The sequence below is a fragment of the Halyomorpha halys genome, unplaced genomic scaffold, assembly GCF_000696795.3.
Source record: "Halyomorpha halys isolate HHAL.00 unplaced genomic scaffold, Hhal_1.1 Scaffold460.1, whole genome shotgun sequence".
In the NCBI taxonomy this organism is placed as follows: Eukaryota; Metazoa; Arthropoda; class Insecta; order Hemiptera; family Pentatomidae; genus Halyomorpha; species Halyomorpha halys.
The window spans coordinates 514,798-531,959 of record NW_027114568.1 but is presented as its reverse complement, the minus strand read 5'-3'; the positions used below and the strand labels follow the sequence as shown (position 1 = coordinate 531,959).

Sequence of the window (17,162 nt, the reverse complement as noted above, 5' to 3'; positions counted from 1 at the left end):
CGTGCAATGCAAATGAGGTGTAAGATAAGCACCAGTTTCGTGATCTGTCCCCTTCCTCTCGCCCGCTACATAAATCTTACACGCACGTACTCTTTTCTGATACACATATTATTGAGTCACCTTACTCTGCAATGTTCACCGTTCACTTGCCGAGATCATAATCTGCCACTATCAGAACGGAAAGGTGTCTAGGAAACTGTCATCCAATAAAAAATACTGATTCATTCCATATTTATACTCATAACTTAGCTAAACTTTGCATATGATCAGAATATTTATAAGTATGATTCAATGTTTGTTTTCTTTTTATAGATAATTTACCAAGGAAAACAGGAAAAAGGACTATCTTCCAGAAAAAAGGTATTGGACTCGAGTTGTGTGGTTTCCTGATCTATTATGAGTAGCTTGGTTTGTGCTGAACACAGCTTGAGTTTTAATTTAGTTAAAGCAAATCATTAAGAAATCAACTGTTATTTTTTGCTACTAAAAATATGTTAATCATTTCCAAATTCTATTTTAACTTGATTATATATATATATTGATAACTTTTTTAACAACTATTGTAGGTATAATTATTTTTTTGGTGGGTCTTGAGATTTTCCAAAAAAAAAAAATATATATATAACAATAAAAAATTATTTTAAATTGCTTTCAATGCCCTTGCTATGCTTTTACAGATTTATATTTGTACTTATTTGGCGTATTGTAAAATTCCAAATACATTACTTCAAAACTATAAAAATTATAATAAGAAGAAATGAAGATTTTCCAAACATGCAATCTCTAATTTCATCTATTTAAGATATAAAAAAATCAATTTTAACTAGTACTAAGTCATGATAATTTATATTTTTAAGACAAATTTAAACATTATAACGTTGAAATTATTTGTGAATATCTTAAGAGAAAATTTAATGCAACATAAAGAATATAAACAATAAATAAAAGATTACATAAAGTAGATATCATTTATAGAACCGTACTCAGAAGTGAACTAAAATATTTTAAAAAATGATATATGGTTCGACACCCTATAAGATTTACTTTTAATTTTATTTATTTTTTGATAAAAATACTGTCTTTCAGATATACTTAAAACTAGATATTCATTTCCACGAAATATAACGCGTAATAATTTGCAATCTGTGAACGTAAGGGTTTTTCTGTGACTTAATTACAAACCTGTTGGTTTTCTGTCTAAAAATAATAAATCTAGTGATATAAAGTGTTATTATTATATTTCGTAATATATCACTGAAAGTTTTTCTCATAAATGGCCATCAACCGAAACATATTTGCATGTCAAACGTGGAAGTGGAGATATTGATTATCAGTTTGTAGATTGTGTGCCTAGAATCGAATGAATCTAAGAAAAGCCTGTTGTTTGCATGATTGCTTTGAGTGACTTTCGCTAATAGTTTGCGACAACATACTTTGGGAGATTTTTCTAGTGTGTCCCTTCCAGTACCTGTCTGAAAAATCTTCCCTATTGGATGTGTGACTTGACGAATAGAATTTATTATAAATATTATTATAAGTTTTTACAAATTATTATTATTGTTGGTGCAACAGACCGTGGAGGTCCAAGGCCTCGCGCGAAGTACTTAGCACATACATCGTGCGTTTTATGACGTGGTTTTCAGTGGGTGGGTTCGTCACCCCCACGCCTATTTTTGTGAGTGCTACCCATTGGCGCCAACGGGCCCCACAAATGGGAGTATTGTATAGTTATAGGCTTGAAAAAATCCCGGACATAACCGGGGACTCGAACTCGCAATCTATGGGTTGGCAGACAGGCGCGTTGCCACGCTGCTACCGTCACCCCATTTTATCAATATTATTCCTGAGATTAATTACAAAAAAATTTAAAATTAAGCAAATCCGTTTTTATACATTTTTTCCATATATTTTTTCCATTATTATTTAAAACTGTAGGAAATCTACAGTAATAGAAAATGTACATTAAGCAAATTTCTCATTAGTTAGACAGTCTTCTATTTCTACATCTTCGAAATATTGATTTTGTTAAAAAAAAAAATCATTTAAAAGTTTGTTAAAACTTCAATACCTGAGTGAATCTTATGTTGAGTATGACATATTTATTATCTAATGTTAGTTTCAAAAATGAACAATTCATCTTGTTTTTTTTTTGTTGCAAAAAAAACAAAAAAACAAATATTTAATACATATTTAGAATATTTTTTTTCGGCCAAGACTCCCATTGGAGTCCTATACGGCATATTTGCAATTATGTAATAAATATAAATAAAAAAGTGAATTTAAGAAATCTCAGTTAATTACAATGGCTTTGGGCAACTATAATTTTTTTTTTAAACAATATCATTCATCAACGTTAACTGTTGGTTACTGTTTATGGAATGTAACCATTCTGAGATCACATCATCATAAGGACATTCATTTTTCTCATTTCACATTGGTACCTGCGTGATGCACCACTGAGTTCTTGCAAGAAATATTCCAGACTTTCAATCTTCTGCTATTTATTTTATTTTATACCAGATCGACCTGGTGGGCCTTACACGGTTGATACAACCGTTATATTATATATATATTAACAGTTGATTATGGGAGGTATAGTCTCCTACAAAAGACATCCCTAACTATATACAATGTTCTTATAAAAAGAAAAAAAAAACTAAAATAAATAGATTAGAATAATTCTTCTTAATAAAAGAGGAAAGTAAAATTAATAACAAAAAATAATGATATTGGTACACTCAAATAAAACAAACAATTGCCCTCTAATAGTAAAAAGAAACAAGTTAATTTGAAAAAGGGACGAGAGAAGAAAAGAGAAAAAAAAGCACGAATATATTAGAAGAAATAAAGCTAATATATATATAGGTAAGAAATAAAAAAAAAAAAATCAAGTAAAAATTATTATTTGCAATAAAATGTAGCGTTTTTGTATTTTTGAAAGTAAGTTGAGTCACTAGAAAGTTTGATATCATGTGGCCTGGTATTGTTATTGTTTAGCAAAGAAATTTAATTTCTTTATATTTATGTTGTATATAAACAATTAATGTTGCTTAGGCCATTTAGAGAGTTTGAAGCATATATAAAGTAGCAGGGAGATACATTACTGGCGTATAGGGGAGGGGGGCTATACATAATGGAGTTATGTTAATATAATAATTGGGGACGTGACGGCCGTGTGAGTTGGGGCATAGGTCCCAGTGCGCTCGGGTTGGAACGTTGTGGGTTCGATTCCCACCTGGAGCAGTTAATATTTGTTTTTCGGCGATTCCGAATCTTGACACTCTAACCTTGGTTAGTACGCGCCTTGGTTACACACGTACCTTGGCAACTCAGGTAGCCGCCAGAGGTTGACAAAAAGGACCACTAGGCTCACTTCCTAGACTTGTTCCCCCCACCAAATACCAGTACCAATACCAATAATATAATATATACCGATTTAATAGAAATACTTCTTATGTATTCTCATTGGTATATTTTATATAACAATATTTCCTTTTTAAAAGCGTGGTTAAATGAAACCTTCTCACGCATTTTCTTGAATTTTTTTTTTCGGATTCACCCAGTTTACGCATTAACTATAGGCGGATGAGTTAACAATTTGTCCAACCGACCAATCACCTCGTGCTTCACCGCAGCTAAATCCCTCATGACCGTTCCTCCTTTGATCCTTCTGTAATTAATAGGGAAGGTTGACTCAGGCAACATGTGTGGTTCGACATTTGTGTACACTCTGAGTCATTTGCCGTGGATCAAGCTATCCGGTGGGTTAACGACTTCAGTAATGGACTCACGAGACCAGTACCTTCCACCCTTCTCCCCTTCTTTTTACTATAATTCACACATTTCCTCGCTTTATTGTAGGCTATAATATTCTTATAGTGGAGCTCTCATCATAAAGTGGGAGGTAATAGCCTAGTGTTTGTTATTAACGCGGAATAAAATTTTCCATTTCGCGACTGTAAAGGTGATTATCACATTATCGTAAAACCGGTTCTTAATTATTGCCAGGTCATCGCATAAAGAACTTTAGTATTGTGTTTAATTTTATTTTATAGCTCAGCTTTTAGCGTGTAGAATATTGTGTTAAGCAGTCTATTTTTTATCTAAGTATTCTTCGTATCCTGTAAATGTCTTGATTAGTTGATTTATCTGGTCCATTATAAGTAAATGAAAAAAACTTAACCTAATTAACAGAAAGCATATGATTTCTATAATAATAAGGAACATTCAAGATCTTGTTTTTGTAGTTAGTTTGTACTTTCACTAACTGATACACGAGATGTTTATTAAAGGAAAGCTTTTTGGTTGAGCAAAATTTTGAATTTGAGTATTGTTCGGAAATACACGTCTTGAGGTCCTCCGGCTCCAACTAATCAAGACTCCCAAAATGTGTGTGTGCGTGCACGCATGTTTGTGTGTGTTTCACTAACTGCAACCTTCGGTTTCTCAAAAATCACTCGAACGAATTTGATTTAACTCAGTATACGAATTTATAACAAAATGGCCTTTGTAATCAGGTAGATCTTATTTTCACTGAAGATGTTTAACTGGTATTAAATACCGATTTTCAAAAAATCGACCTTTAAAGTACCTCGAATTTAGTTTATTTAAAATAAATGACAAGTTATCATTGCTAGTTGTAATAAAAATATATAAATACAGAATATTAAAGAGTTTGATAAATAGCAAAAAGAGAAAAAAAATAGAGACTGAAGTTTTTTGTTATCATTTATTAAATTATTATTGGCAGGAATAAATTTAATGCTCGTTATTCAATCTTCGGGAAACCTTAATATATCAATTTAATAGAAATGGAAAAAAATGAAAAAACAAAAATTTCTTAATTTTATTTAGGCCTTAAATAATGATTTTTTGAGTTGCTACCTTCAATATTAGTATATGAAAAAATACCCATTTCGCATTGTTGGTCAAACAATCGATACATATAAAATATGAAATAATTTTAACTATTTTATAGTTGCGTCAAAAGTTTTATTTTTGCGTTTCTTTTAATTTAGTTCAGAAGAAGTCAACCTGATTTAAGATCAATATAACTTCCCGCTAAATTTGAAAAGAAGTTCAAATTATATTTTGAAGTACAGAAATAATATTTGTGATGTTAATGCTTCTGATCCCTTATTTATTTTATTCCTTAAGTATATATATACTTTTATTTCATTTGTTAAATCCATTTCACAAGTATATAACATATTTTTATTGTATTATATATTTTCACTATATAAGTCGACTGATACAGATAGTCGACTGTCTCAATATCATTGTATAATAATAAATTTAATGTAATAACATATTTAGTATTAGTACACTGTTTATCAAAGTATTTTAGTTGTTCTGTCTGGGATGTGGATGAAGAAATCTGGTGTCATGACGTCTCGGCAGGTTAGGGGTATCTAGCTGTCTATGGGAGAAGCATGAACTTATTACTAATTTAGTAGCGACTATTAGTGTTGCTCGAATTAAGTCTTGCAATGCAGTGACAATTTCTGACAAATTTTGCGAAAATCTGTGAGGTGAAAACGTGTATTTCCGTTGACTCGACTTCACAACAGTAATATTGGTCATTTCATATCTATAACTTTATTTTAGTTCAACCTCATTTTAGTTTATGTAATCTGACAAAGAATTACCCATGTATTCATGCTATTAAATTAATAAAATATTATAAATTCTATGTAACGTCGCAGATAATTCTACATGCATTCATTATCTTGTTAGCGCTTAGCAATTAATTTTTTTTTAGTATTTGATTTTCTTTTTGAACTCAGTCGGGGTGCCATCTTCCTTATATTAATAACATGAGGAACATGGTCCTCCTTGTATTAATTACATACGGTCAATAAGCGATTTTCCGATACATAAAAAGATCCACATGTTTACCTAGTTATCATAGCATTGATGATCAATGTATAGAAAATAAACATGATTTCGTTCGCACTAATATACTTGTGACATATACTTAAATCTTATATTATTGGTTGTTGGAACAGTAATAACCTGGAAAATCTTGCTAGTTTGCAATGTAATCTGCAATGCGGGCCATCTGGTGCAACCTACTGCTTGAAATTGTTGATTGCAATTACAGTTGTATTAGCCCAGCTTATTATTCGCAGAGTTCCTTATTATTCATAATGTTCAATATCCTTTGTATAACACTTTAGAATATATAAATTTTCTTTATAATATTGTATGTAGCTAACAAATAGACAAGATAATGTTAAATTTGTGCCTTTATCCAATTAATGTATGCCTACTGTTGTATTTTGTATTGTTATTTTCATTAATTTATTTAATATCATTCACTATTAAAGCCACCTCTGATTCTTTTTGAAAATATTATTAAAAGTAATAAACTCTCCATATTAACATCTAGAAGATTTAAATGTTAGAGTACTTTTGAGAAATTTTTTTTTTAATTTGATTTCTGAGACTATAATATATCCTAAAGACATTATATATAATTTTACGGGTTATATTTTATTTACTATTGTGTTAATGATCCCCATGCTGAACAACTGATTACTTTAACCATTGTCATTTTATTACTTAAATGTGATTTGGCGGGTCAAGACATAATAATTTTATAATATGGTTTGTAAAATAATTATATTATCATTCATATTCGCTTACTTTTTATTTTTTAAATTTATTTTTCATGGTTTATTTAGAATTATAGTGTAAAACATTTCGTCATTTATTGTAATTAACATACAAAAATTGGTATTTTTTGAAATATATTTTGGTAATATGAAAATATTTACGGTGAAATTCCGACTCAATCATAGCAAGTAAAAAAAACTAAAAAAAATCTTGAAAACTTTTATATTGATTTTAAGCAACAACATGGCCCTATGTGGTTGCCATGATTAAACCGGTGCAAATGCGTCAGTCTATGAAAGAGATATGTTTCAATTTGTCACGGATAGGTATTATTCACCAAAGTCCAAATCAGTCTTTGGATCTTTACTCTTCTCACCTATCATTTGTGTTGTTGCAGTTATTAAAAGCGGCGTTACTAGCAATCAAGACATACATTTTTTTATATTCTTAATGGTAACTGTTTATTCAGTCAAATGGATTCAGAACTTTACATTGTTTATGCCAATATATTTTTAAAACAAGTGAATACTAAAGGTACAAAGATCGTTCTTCGGAAGTAAATAATTAAGGCCTAACGAACCCGAAGGTTCAATGCCAATACCACCAAACGCTGTCTGCATACTTCCTTCCAGTGATACCCCTCTAAACCCAATTCCACTAAATCAGTTTTGTCACAATCCTCCCATCTACGATTCGGTCTACCCTTCGGATGTTTACCCGTTGGTCAGTGTTTATTAACATTTTAGGGATCCGCACCTTACTAAGCGCTACAACCTTACATGCCCGTCTTATACCGCAATGCTATAACTTGAATTATATTTACTGGGTGTAGGTCCCTTAATTCAGCGTTGTGTAATCTTCTAAATTCTCCCGTTAATTCAGCCTTTTTCGGTACGGATATGTTGCGCACCCTAGTGTAAGAGGCCGCATCTCATATCCATAAAGAACAGTGGGAAGGATAATAGTTTTATAAATTCCAATTTTTTAGTTTTTCGATAGAAGGCGCGAGCTAAGAAGTTAAGAAAATTGAAAAATAACAAGCATTTCCCGCCTTCAACCTATTTTTTATTTCCTGATTTTATTTAGTTATACCCAAGCACCGGTATATTATTACCCGAGTTAAATCCTTTTCGGCATTCATCACACTTTTATTGACGTATTCTAGTGCTGGATTAAGTAAGATATGTGATAAAGAATCACCTTGTTTTAAACTGAACCGGACCCGGAATTTTTCTAAGAATAATGATTACCGATTCGTAGTTTATAAACGTTTCGGTCATGCACATCCCTACGAGATTTACTAACTTCTTTGGTATTACCTGATCAATCAGAATATTATACAGTTTCTGGCGGTCCATAGAATCGTAAGCCTTTCGGAAATCTATATAAAGCTGATGAACTACCACGTTGTATTCCATTTTTATATTTTGCAAGATTTGACGTAAAAATTTGATCATTAATTGAACGATTTCGTCTAAAACCACATTGGTAGTCTCCGATAATTTCTTCAGCGTATTCCGTGAATCGACTAGTTAAGATTAGGGTAAATATTTTATTACATACAGGAAGGAGTGAGATTCCTCGATAGTTATTACAATCCGTCGTCGGGCCCTTTTTGTGAACAGGAATATGTTGAGACTCCTTCCATTCCTCAGGCATCTCATCAATTTCCCAGATTTTTTTTACCAAAAGTTGTATTTAGAAACTCCAATTTCACCACATGCGTTGATTAGTTCACTAGAAATATTGTCAGTTCCCGCTGATGTATATGGTGTTAATTTTGCGATGGCTATTTTAACTTCCCCCTGACTCGGTTCTTCCATCCACGGTTCAGCACTCTGATATTCAGAGGAGATTGACCATTATTTCCCGTATTCGGAATACTTTCAAAGTGTTTCTTAAGTGTATTCAATAAATCTACCGGATTAGCTAATATATTATTATTTTTATCTCCTATTTCTGTCACTGCAGAGCGGAATTTCCGGGATCGGTTAATACTTTTGTACATTTCTCTGACGTTATTTTCGATTTTGTTATTTTCTATTTCTATTATTTTATTTTTAATTATTCTATAATTATATTCTCTTTTTTAATTTCTGAGGAATTTAGACGTCTCATTTTTTGAGGCCTGGAAGTAACATTGTTTTTGCTAGGATTATTGAGAGTTTTTAACTTAGCTATTTTTCTTTGTTTGCACATTTTAAGACACTCTACATCGAACAAGGGTTTATTTTTATTAATTTCCCTTTTTCTGAGACACAAATCTTTAATATTATCTCTGATACCTCCCCATAACTTCTCAATGTCTTCGTGACCTTCATCTAAAGGTCCTAAGACATCAAATCTATTTTTTATTTCGAGCGCGAATTAAAGGGATTTTTAATTTCTCTAGATTTAAATTTTCAGGATGGGACCCATTTTCATTTCTTTTTTTTATATTAAGTTTTTGTCGAATTTTGGCAAATACTAGTTCGTTATCTGAAATTAATAAAAATAAACCCTTGTTCGATGTAGAGTGTCTTAAAATGTGCAAACAAAGAAAAACAGCTAAGTTAAAAACTCTCAATAATCCTAGCAAAAAGAATGTTACTTCCAGGCCTCTACAATCTATACAATATAATCTACAATCTTAACAAGCTGAGACTTCATGTCCAAAGTTCTGGAAAGTGGAAAAAAATGTCTTCTGAATCGAATATTTCCATTTTATTTTATCTTTTTGGTTCCGTATCTGTACTCCAATCCATGTGATGCCCAAAACACATTCTACTGTTAATCTGATTTTCATAAAATCTTAAAGAATTGGATTGGTACCTAATTGGTCCTCTATTAGATTTAGCGTTTTAGCTTATACTGATGTATTTTTTATGATACCATTATATTGTGAAAACAGTTTTTCCGTTTTGCTCAGTCTTGGAAGAAAGTTGGGGAGTTGTGTGAAAATTGTATTATATCAATTTTATCTTCTTACACTTTCTTATCTTATACGTTCGCTTACACACTGGCATAAATGTTTTCCTTGCCTAGACATATTTCAAAAACGGCTCTTTCTGTAGATTTAATTTCAGTTGATGAATGAATGATATTGAAATACAGTTTATTACAGAGCCAGTGTAAATAGGTTTGGTGCGCGGCCTTGTGTAAACTTGTAAGAGACTCGAATCATTAAATCGAACCTTGTTTATTCACCTCATCCTATCCTGTCCTATTAATGAAATTTTGTTTGTCCTCTAACTGTAAGTCCGGATTTAAGACTTAGTTTTCATGCCCTTATAAGACAATGCCTTTATAAGATGGTCAGGTGTATATACTGAGTGACATACTTTCAGCTTTTTAAAACATAAAATTTGAGTTTTATTTATTCAATTAGATTTTCTAAATAAAAAATGAATTCCCATGTGTCATTTCCATTTGACTATAAAACAGATCTTATGAAGACACTTATGTCTTAACCTCGTTGTGAGGAAGGTATAAAAAGAACCCTAAGTGGTGACAATTACTGGAAAATCCCTGGAAATGGTGAAGAAGAGGGCTCAAGATGGGTCTCAGTGGAGTAATTTCATGTTTGGCTCCCTGCTAACTGGATAATAACATAGAATTAGACAGGTCGTTATACCTTCGTCCGACCTAGATTCTATCTCTCAGTCCTTGCATTAAAAACCTCCATAACCGCTGTATTATATAATTGTAGTATTAATTTGTTTTTCAGTGGCATTATGTCGTAGTGCGGATATATATGGGCTCTCATACCCTTCATAATTGCGGTGAATTATATTATTCATCGAGTAAAGGTGTTATAAAGTCAAATTATGATTTATTTTTCATTAATATAAATATGTTCAGTAGTGTTACAGTAATTTTCCAAAAAATGAGTTATAAACTGATGGGTCTATATAACTGCTTATGATGTTATTATATACCGAATGTTAAACCCGATTCTATAAACATAACTCTTATATTCTTACACAACGCTGCTAATTATAGGCTTCTACTAAACAATTTAAATACATCTTGTATTGGACCTTTTAAAACCTGTTAGCTGGCAATAACACTAATTTTTTTCAATAAACTATGTATGACTGCAGAACTATGAATAAATATTTTAATAAAGAAAAAATAGAATAACACACATTGTACATAGATAAAAATAAATATTTGAACGTAGTTATCACGTAGGTTCTCTATATTAGTAAAACGGATGATGAATTAAGTACCGAGTTAGATTGAAAACAAATTGAATGAGTCATGATTTCCTTACAAAATTCATTATTTTTAACTATATGTAGAATTAGATGTATTTTCTGCCGAGTTTTTCTACGTTTATGGCCTTAAAATTTTAATTTGACAAAAGACACCAAGGGAACTTTGTCATTGTTTTTTACAATACAGTGATAAATCAATTGTCTTTTACACTTGTAGGTACTATGGCCACATTCACTCTTCATAAGACATCAAGCACAACTTATTTCAACTGGTATTACAAGTCATAAAAACTTGGAAATTTTCTTGGATATCTATGTTTTTGCTTTATTTTTTTAAAACTTTTTTTTAATTACTTTTTAAAGTTTTTTTTTTAATATTAATTGAAACATAACATTGCTAGTACTTACTGTTATTGTATGCTTATCAGATAAAATATGAATTTCAGCTAGATGATTAAATCTATTACTCACTTCCACTTTTAGAGGAGTAATTTCCTGATAATATTTTTCTATTTTTTTAAACATCTAACAGGAACTGTGTTAAATCGATAGCTTCAAGATTTCTTTTCTTTTAATTGGATTATTCCGTATTTTTGTCTATATCCGTAGTATCATTAGAAAATGTAGGAGGTTTTGAGATAAACTGAACAAGTTACTCAAACCTGATTGCATTATCATAAAAGAAAGGAAAAATAAATTCATAGATATAAAGATAGATAGAATAAATAATTAAATTCATGTAAACTCCACAATAGAACCGTGGTCTGAGAATGTAAGAGGTCGTGTCCATAAATGCTAAGCATATAGTACAATCACTACTTTAAAATACTTTTTGTTTCGTGAAAAAGATGAGTTATATTGTAGAAGATTAAATTATACAAGATTAGTTATCTTATAGGAGTTTAAAAGTAAAAAAATATATAAGTAAAAAAAAAAAAACAGTTAAATTGTACCAAATACAAACTACTATACAAATAGTAACAATACTAGGTTTTACTTTATCATGAAACAGGAGCTTGGAGTTATTAAACAAATAAATTAAAAATGACGCTATAAAATCATTTTATTAAATGATTTATTTGAGGATTCGATTATATTGTTAAAATTAAAATTGTTGGTGTAGACAGCTAATTTAATATTCAATGCAAAACTTAGTTGTCTTGGAATGCTGGCTATGTTTTCCGGATGGAGAGCATTCACACCTCTATTGTTCACTCATTAGAGTTTCTGCATTATTGGATCCTGACTCCCAACAATGAGCTATGATTTGTTGAATGTAGTGCAGTGATTTGTTTGCAACATTCCACTAATTAATTTATAAAATTTGTTTTCTTCATGATTTCATCACCATGTTTTTATAACCAATCTAATTACTGCGTGATATATATAATTTTTTTGTTTAATATTTATTTATTGCTATTTACAACTGTACATTATGATACATTTTGTAAATCTGATCTAAGTTAAATTGGAATGTTACAGGCGTGTAGAGAAACTACCAATTGGTAGCGCTCTAATGACATTTTACATTAGCTGGTCTCGTGGCCACCTTCTTTTTAGGCGCCTCGGAGGATTGTCAGGAATGGAAGAGGATGCAAGATTAGAAACTAGGGGTTTTCAGTGGTTAGAGAGTTTATAATGGAAGGAGTGATATCTGGTTCGGGCTAGATCGGTTACATAGGGAACATCAAGGTCTTTATGCAGGATTTTATTTGTGACAAAGTAAGGAACATTGAGGATTTTGGATTGTAAGGATTGAATACGAGAGGAATTCGACAGTTTAGTGGAGTCCCAAAGCTCAACTCCATATGTCCAGATTGGCCTTAATATATATAATTAATTTTTGTCTATATCAACAATGAGATAAACAACTAAAACTTAATCCATTTCTAATTTGTGTTTGCCTTATGTTTCAAGATTTAGGTATACCATTATGTTATAATTAATATTTTTAAAAAATCTTTAAAAAGTAATTAAAAAAACTTTTAAAAAAAGCAAAAACAATAATATTCAAGAAAATTTCACAATTTTTATTGCTTGTAATTCCGGTTCAAATAAGTCGTGCTTGATGTTTTATGAAGAGTAAATGTTGGAACACAGGTGTAAAGGACATTTAAATTATCACTGTATTTTAAACAACAAGAAGTTCGGTTTGTGCTTTTACTCCTAATTTTTTAAAATGTTATTTAAAGTCTTATTTACGTTTAAAGTCCATAAACGTTAAAAAAAAAACACAGAAAATACATCGTTATGTAGTTAAAATAATGAATTTTGTAAGAAAATCATGACTCATTTGCAAGACACATACATTGAAGAAATTCCTATTTTATTGTTCATTTTCTTTATTAAATGGGCTTGTATATTTATATAATAATTGTTTTAACAGTTAATAAATTAATTTTATATTCTGTGCTGTTAGGGAAATCTTAAGTAATAACCACCAGAATTTTAACCTTTAAAATCAAACACAAATTCGTTTGCGTTATGACATTAAAGTTCATTAACACCGCAAACTGCATTTAAAAATTAAAATACATTGATTTCTTGGTTTAACGAGAGTAATAAAGTAGCGCCATACGAGTAATTATTGTTAAATTTTGAATTGGGGAACCAATTTTTTAATATCTCATGAGAAGAACTTTTATTTAAACAATTTTAATGTTTTAAAGAACCTCAGATGTAAGTGAACCTTTGAACTATTGAAAGAGGATTATTCAATAGTTTTCATCCGGCATGTTGAATGATTGTCATTTCCTTGCATTAATAAAATTGGCTCTTATTTTTTAGAAAATTCTCTACAAAATCTCAAAAGGTTTGAAAAATAACATTTTTATAATATTGAAAAAAAATAGGTAAAGGACTATATCCTACAGTCTAAATAATAAAGCACAACTTTCAGGACCAATACTTTCAGAAGAACAGGACTTTATACTCACGGAAAATAAATTCAAACAGCTGGAAGTCAAGAAAAACTACCAATATTTTGTAAAATTCATTTTTATTGGAAGACAATCGTAGATCTTCTTGTATCCACATAACCCAAACAAAAGAATCGAGTTTGTAGACGTGCCTAGAAGAACGCCGGATCGTAACGGTAATGAATAAGACAGCATTTCATTCTCATTTATTATGAATTAATGGTTTAATCTTCGGAATGCATTCAATTTTTAAATTGAGGACAGATAAACCAAGTGATTATATTACCTTTTTTTTTGGTTCTAAGTAAAAAAAAAAACCTTTCTAACTATTCTATCAAGGACAATTATTGACACCAGATTTATTTTTTTGTTGTTTCTAGTCTTGAATTTATATTTTTATATCTTGAAGAAGTTTAAGTTATTATTCTTATTACAAGACTAGAATCATTTTTAGCCTTTTTATTTTGTTAATAACTCATTTTTATTAATGATTGGAGAAGGTGGTCGGGGAGTGAGGTCAGCAAACAAAAACATATATTAATAAAACAAAATATTTATTTATGCCAACGTTTCGACCAGAGTTTTAGGTATTCATCAGGGCTATATCACAACAGAGATAACATTTTTATAAATATATTATTATTAGACATATTGGCTGATAGAGACTCACAATATCTTTCCAGTCTTTATATTTTATGAATAACAATGGCTTTAAATAGTTATTGATTTACTTTTATTTCTACCAATCTTAATTTATTGGTGTGACATCTATATTTTATAACAAATATATGCTCTATTAATCAATTCATCTGTTTATATGTTGTTTCTCTGAAGAAATAGGCTCTTATGTATGTTCGTTGCTTATTTCCTAATCAGACAAGAGGAATTTCCTGCGACAAAAAAACCTCTTCAACTCATAGGCCCTTCTACCTAATTTATTACGGTCCCATATACCTACTTAACTCATTTCTTTCATTTTTTTTTTTTTTTTTAGGAACCCATTAAAAACTGTATATAATTAAGAGCTTTCATAACATGCTGTGTTCGGTAAACACATGAAATAGGTCCTACATGTCAAGTCGGTGGGCATAAAATGAATCACTATAAATTTAGTGTCGGCCATCACGCACCGAGGTCGGCTAAAAACTGTATATAAAGAAAAAAAAAATAAAAATGCCATACTCAGCCATTAGGTTTCGACTACGTTTTAAAATTTACTGCTTCGACTGAGATCGGATCCTGGTTATTACCCAGCGGTGATAAATAACCCGGCCCAGTACCTCGAGTACGAGAACACAATAAGGTACATTCTATGTACTCAGCCCACAGGAAATATTATAGTCGTAAGTTATTATAATACTTACTTCTTTATAGATTATTTTGTCAAGCTCAAGTGGCATTGAACACTTGGGAAATATATGAAACGATTTTAGGAAACAAAGTCGTTCTGAAGCTCTTTTTATGAGAAATATATTAACGCAAAAGAGAAATATTGACAATAAACTTCCAAAATTAAGTTAATTATGCCAATTAGAGTTTCATGTGTTTTTGAAGAGCAGATATAATGGAAATGTAAAGAAGAAAAGAAATGTTATTAGATTAGGTTTGTTAAATAAGTCAGTTTGGAAGATTAAAAAAAAAAATCATTATTTACTTTAATAGCATGGAGAAGACTGTTTTTAACAAGAGAGGTCCGGAACTGAAAGATATTGCAGCACTTCAAATTATTTTTTAAACAGCTTTGGGTTAAAAACATGACGCTCGTTAAAATCAATCATTTATTTAACATATAAATAGTTACAAAAATTTAAAAATAATGTAATAAATAGGGCTCTTCAAGCCTCGGAACATGGCTGTATGAATTGAATTTCTTAGGGCTAATTCCGATTTAAAAAAAAGGCCAAATTATTTTTCAATGGAAATCAAACACCGATGTAGGGCGAATTTTGGCTTAAAAATTTTATTTTCAAATTTTCGCGAAAATTTATATTGAAGGCTTTCTTGAGGTGCTAAAAATGAATATCAACTTTATTTCACTCCTGAAAAATCGTAGAAAAAAATTATTCTCTTCGTTAATAGAACCGTTGCAAATATAAATGTTTGTTTTTGTTTTTTTTAACTTTTCTTTCTTGAGATGCAAAAACGAATGTCATCGCATATATTGGTTCAATTTTTGTTGCCAAATCACAAAAATAAAGTATTGAATGGTCACAACTATTGAATTGTGTTCATTAAATCTATATCCATCCCCAATTGCGGAATATTGCCGGGTAAGCTAGTGAGTTAAAATTGTTCAAGTTATACTTATTAATTTCTTAATTAAGTTGAATGAATATAAATTGCTGAATTGTTTTCATCTGCATTTTATCAGACTTTAATTATGAATACTTTTTTTTTAAGTATTCATAAGTAGATAGTTTTTTAAGTATTGAACATAGTATTTTATTTTTGTTTTACACACTCGGTTTTAATTTTATATTTACCTCTACTTTTCATTAGATTTCAAAGTAAATTTTGAAGTCGAAACATACGTTTATGGGCTGTAATTAAATTAAGTTAATTTTTTCCTAATTGATTTACCGTTACCGTATGTTATCACCGTTGAGTTACTGTCTAACGACTATTTTTTAAAAATGTATAATTTTTGATGTTTAAGGAAAAATGTTCAATGTTTGGAGGGCTGCATTTTCCGAAGTTATTGTTCATACAGAGCACATTTTGGTTTCAAATTGTATTGATTTTAAAACCAAAACTCGTACTGGAATTATGTTGCAACAACTTTAAAAATACCTCAGATTTCACTGTATCGAACAAAATGTCGTTATAATGTTTATTGAAATTGTCTTTGCATTGCATAGAAAATATAAAACCGTATTAAAATCTAATGAAATCTTGCAAAATATGCGTATATCCTTTGGCCTTGAACAACGATCTCTTTTTTTATTGTACGCAGTGGTTCTGCCGACTATGAGCATTGAATTCGAATACTAGTTAATGCGAATGTTTCTGGACAAAGGGGGATTAAGTTTCGTCAATTCCGTTCAATTTTATATTAGTGTTTACCTGGAAGAAGTGAATTATAGATGAATTTTCCATATTGCATATGTCACGCTTTTACTTTAATTTCAAAAAATTAGTTTTTTTATTGATTTATCTTACCTCTTTATAATACTTTTCCTTGATAGCATTTATTAGACTTCCTCATTCCACCCTGTTTTGCTTTGATCAAGGCCGAGGACGAGCCTGTAGGGAATAAATATAAAGAGAAAAGGGCTGAAAGGATAGCCGTGTCGCTATGTCCCCTGCGAATCAAGACACGAGAAATCCCTCAGACCGCCCTGATCTGTGTCGGAATAGATTAACCTAAGCACTCCTTCCAGATCCACCTTGCTCCTAGTCGACTCATATATATATATATATATATATA

General features: G+C 30.4%; 1 protein-coding gene across 5 annotated transcripts in view; it reads left to right on the top strand.

Annotated features, from left to right (window-relative positions):
* Positions 1-312: 312 nt before the first annotated feature.
* Positions 313-17,162, top strand: part of LOC106683060 (limbic system-associated membrane protein) — a gene marked incomplete at its 5' end in the record, with an annotated part of 446,735 nt that continues 429,885 nt past the window's right edge. For all 5 annotated transcript variants that reach the window (XM_067051729.1, XM_067051727.1, XM_067051728.1 and 2 more), the window contains 1 exon segment: positions 313-360. In XM_067051729.1, the coding sequence (XP_066907830.1) occupies positions 313-360 (48 nt within the window).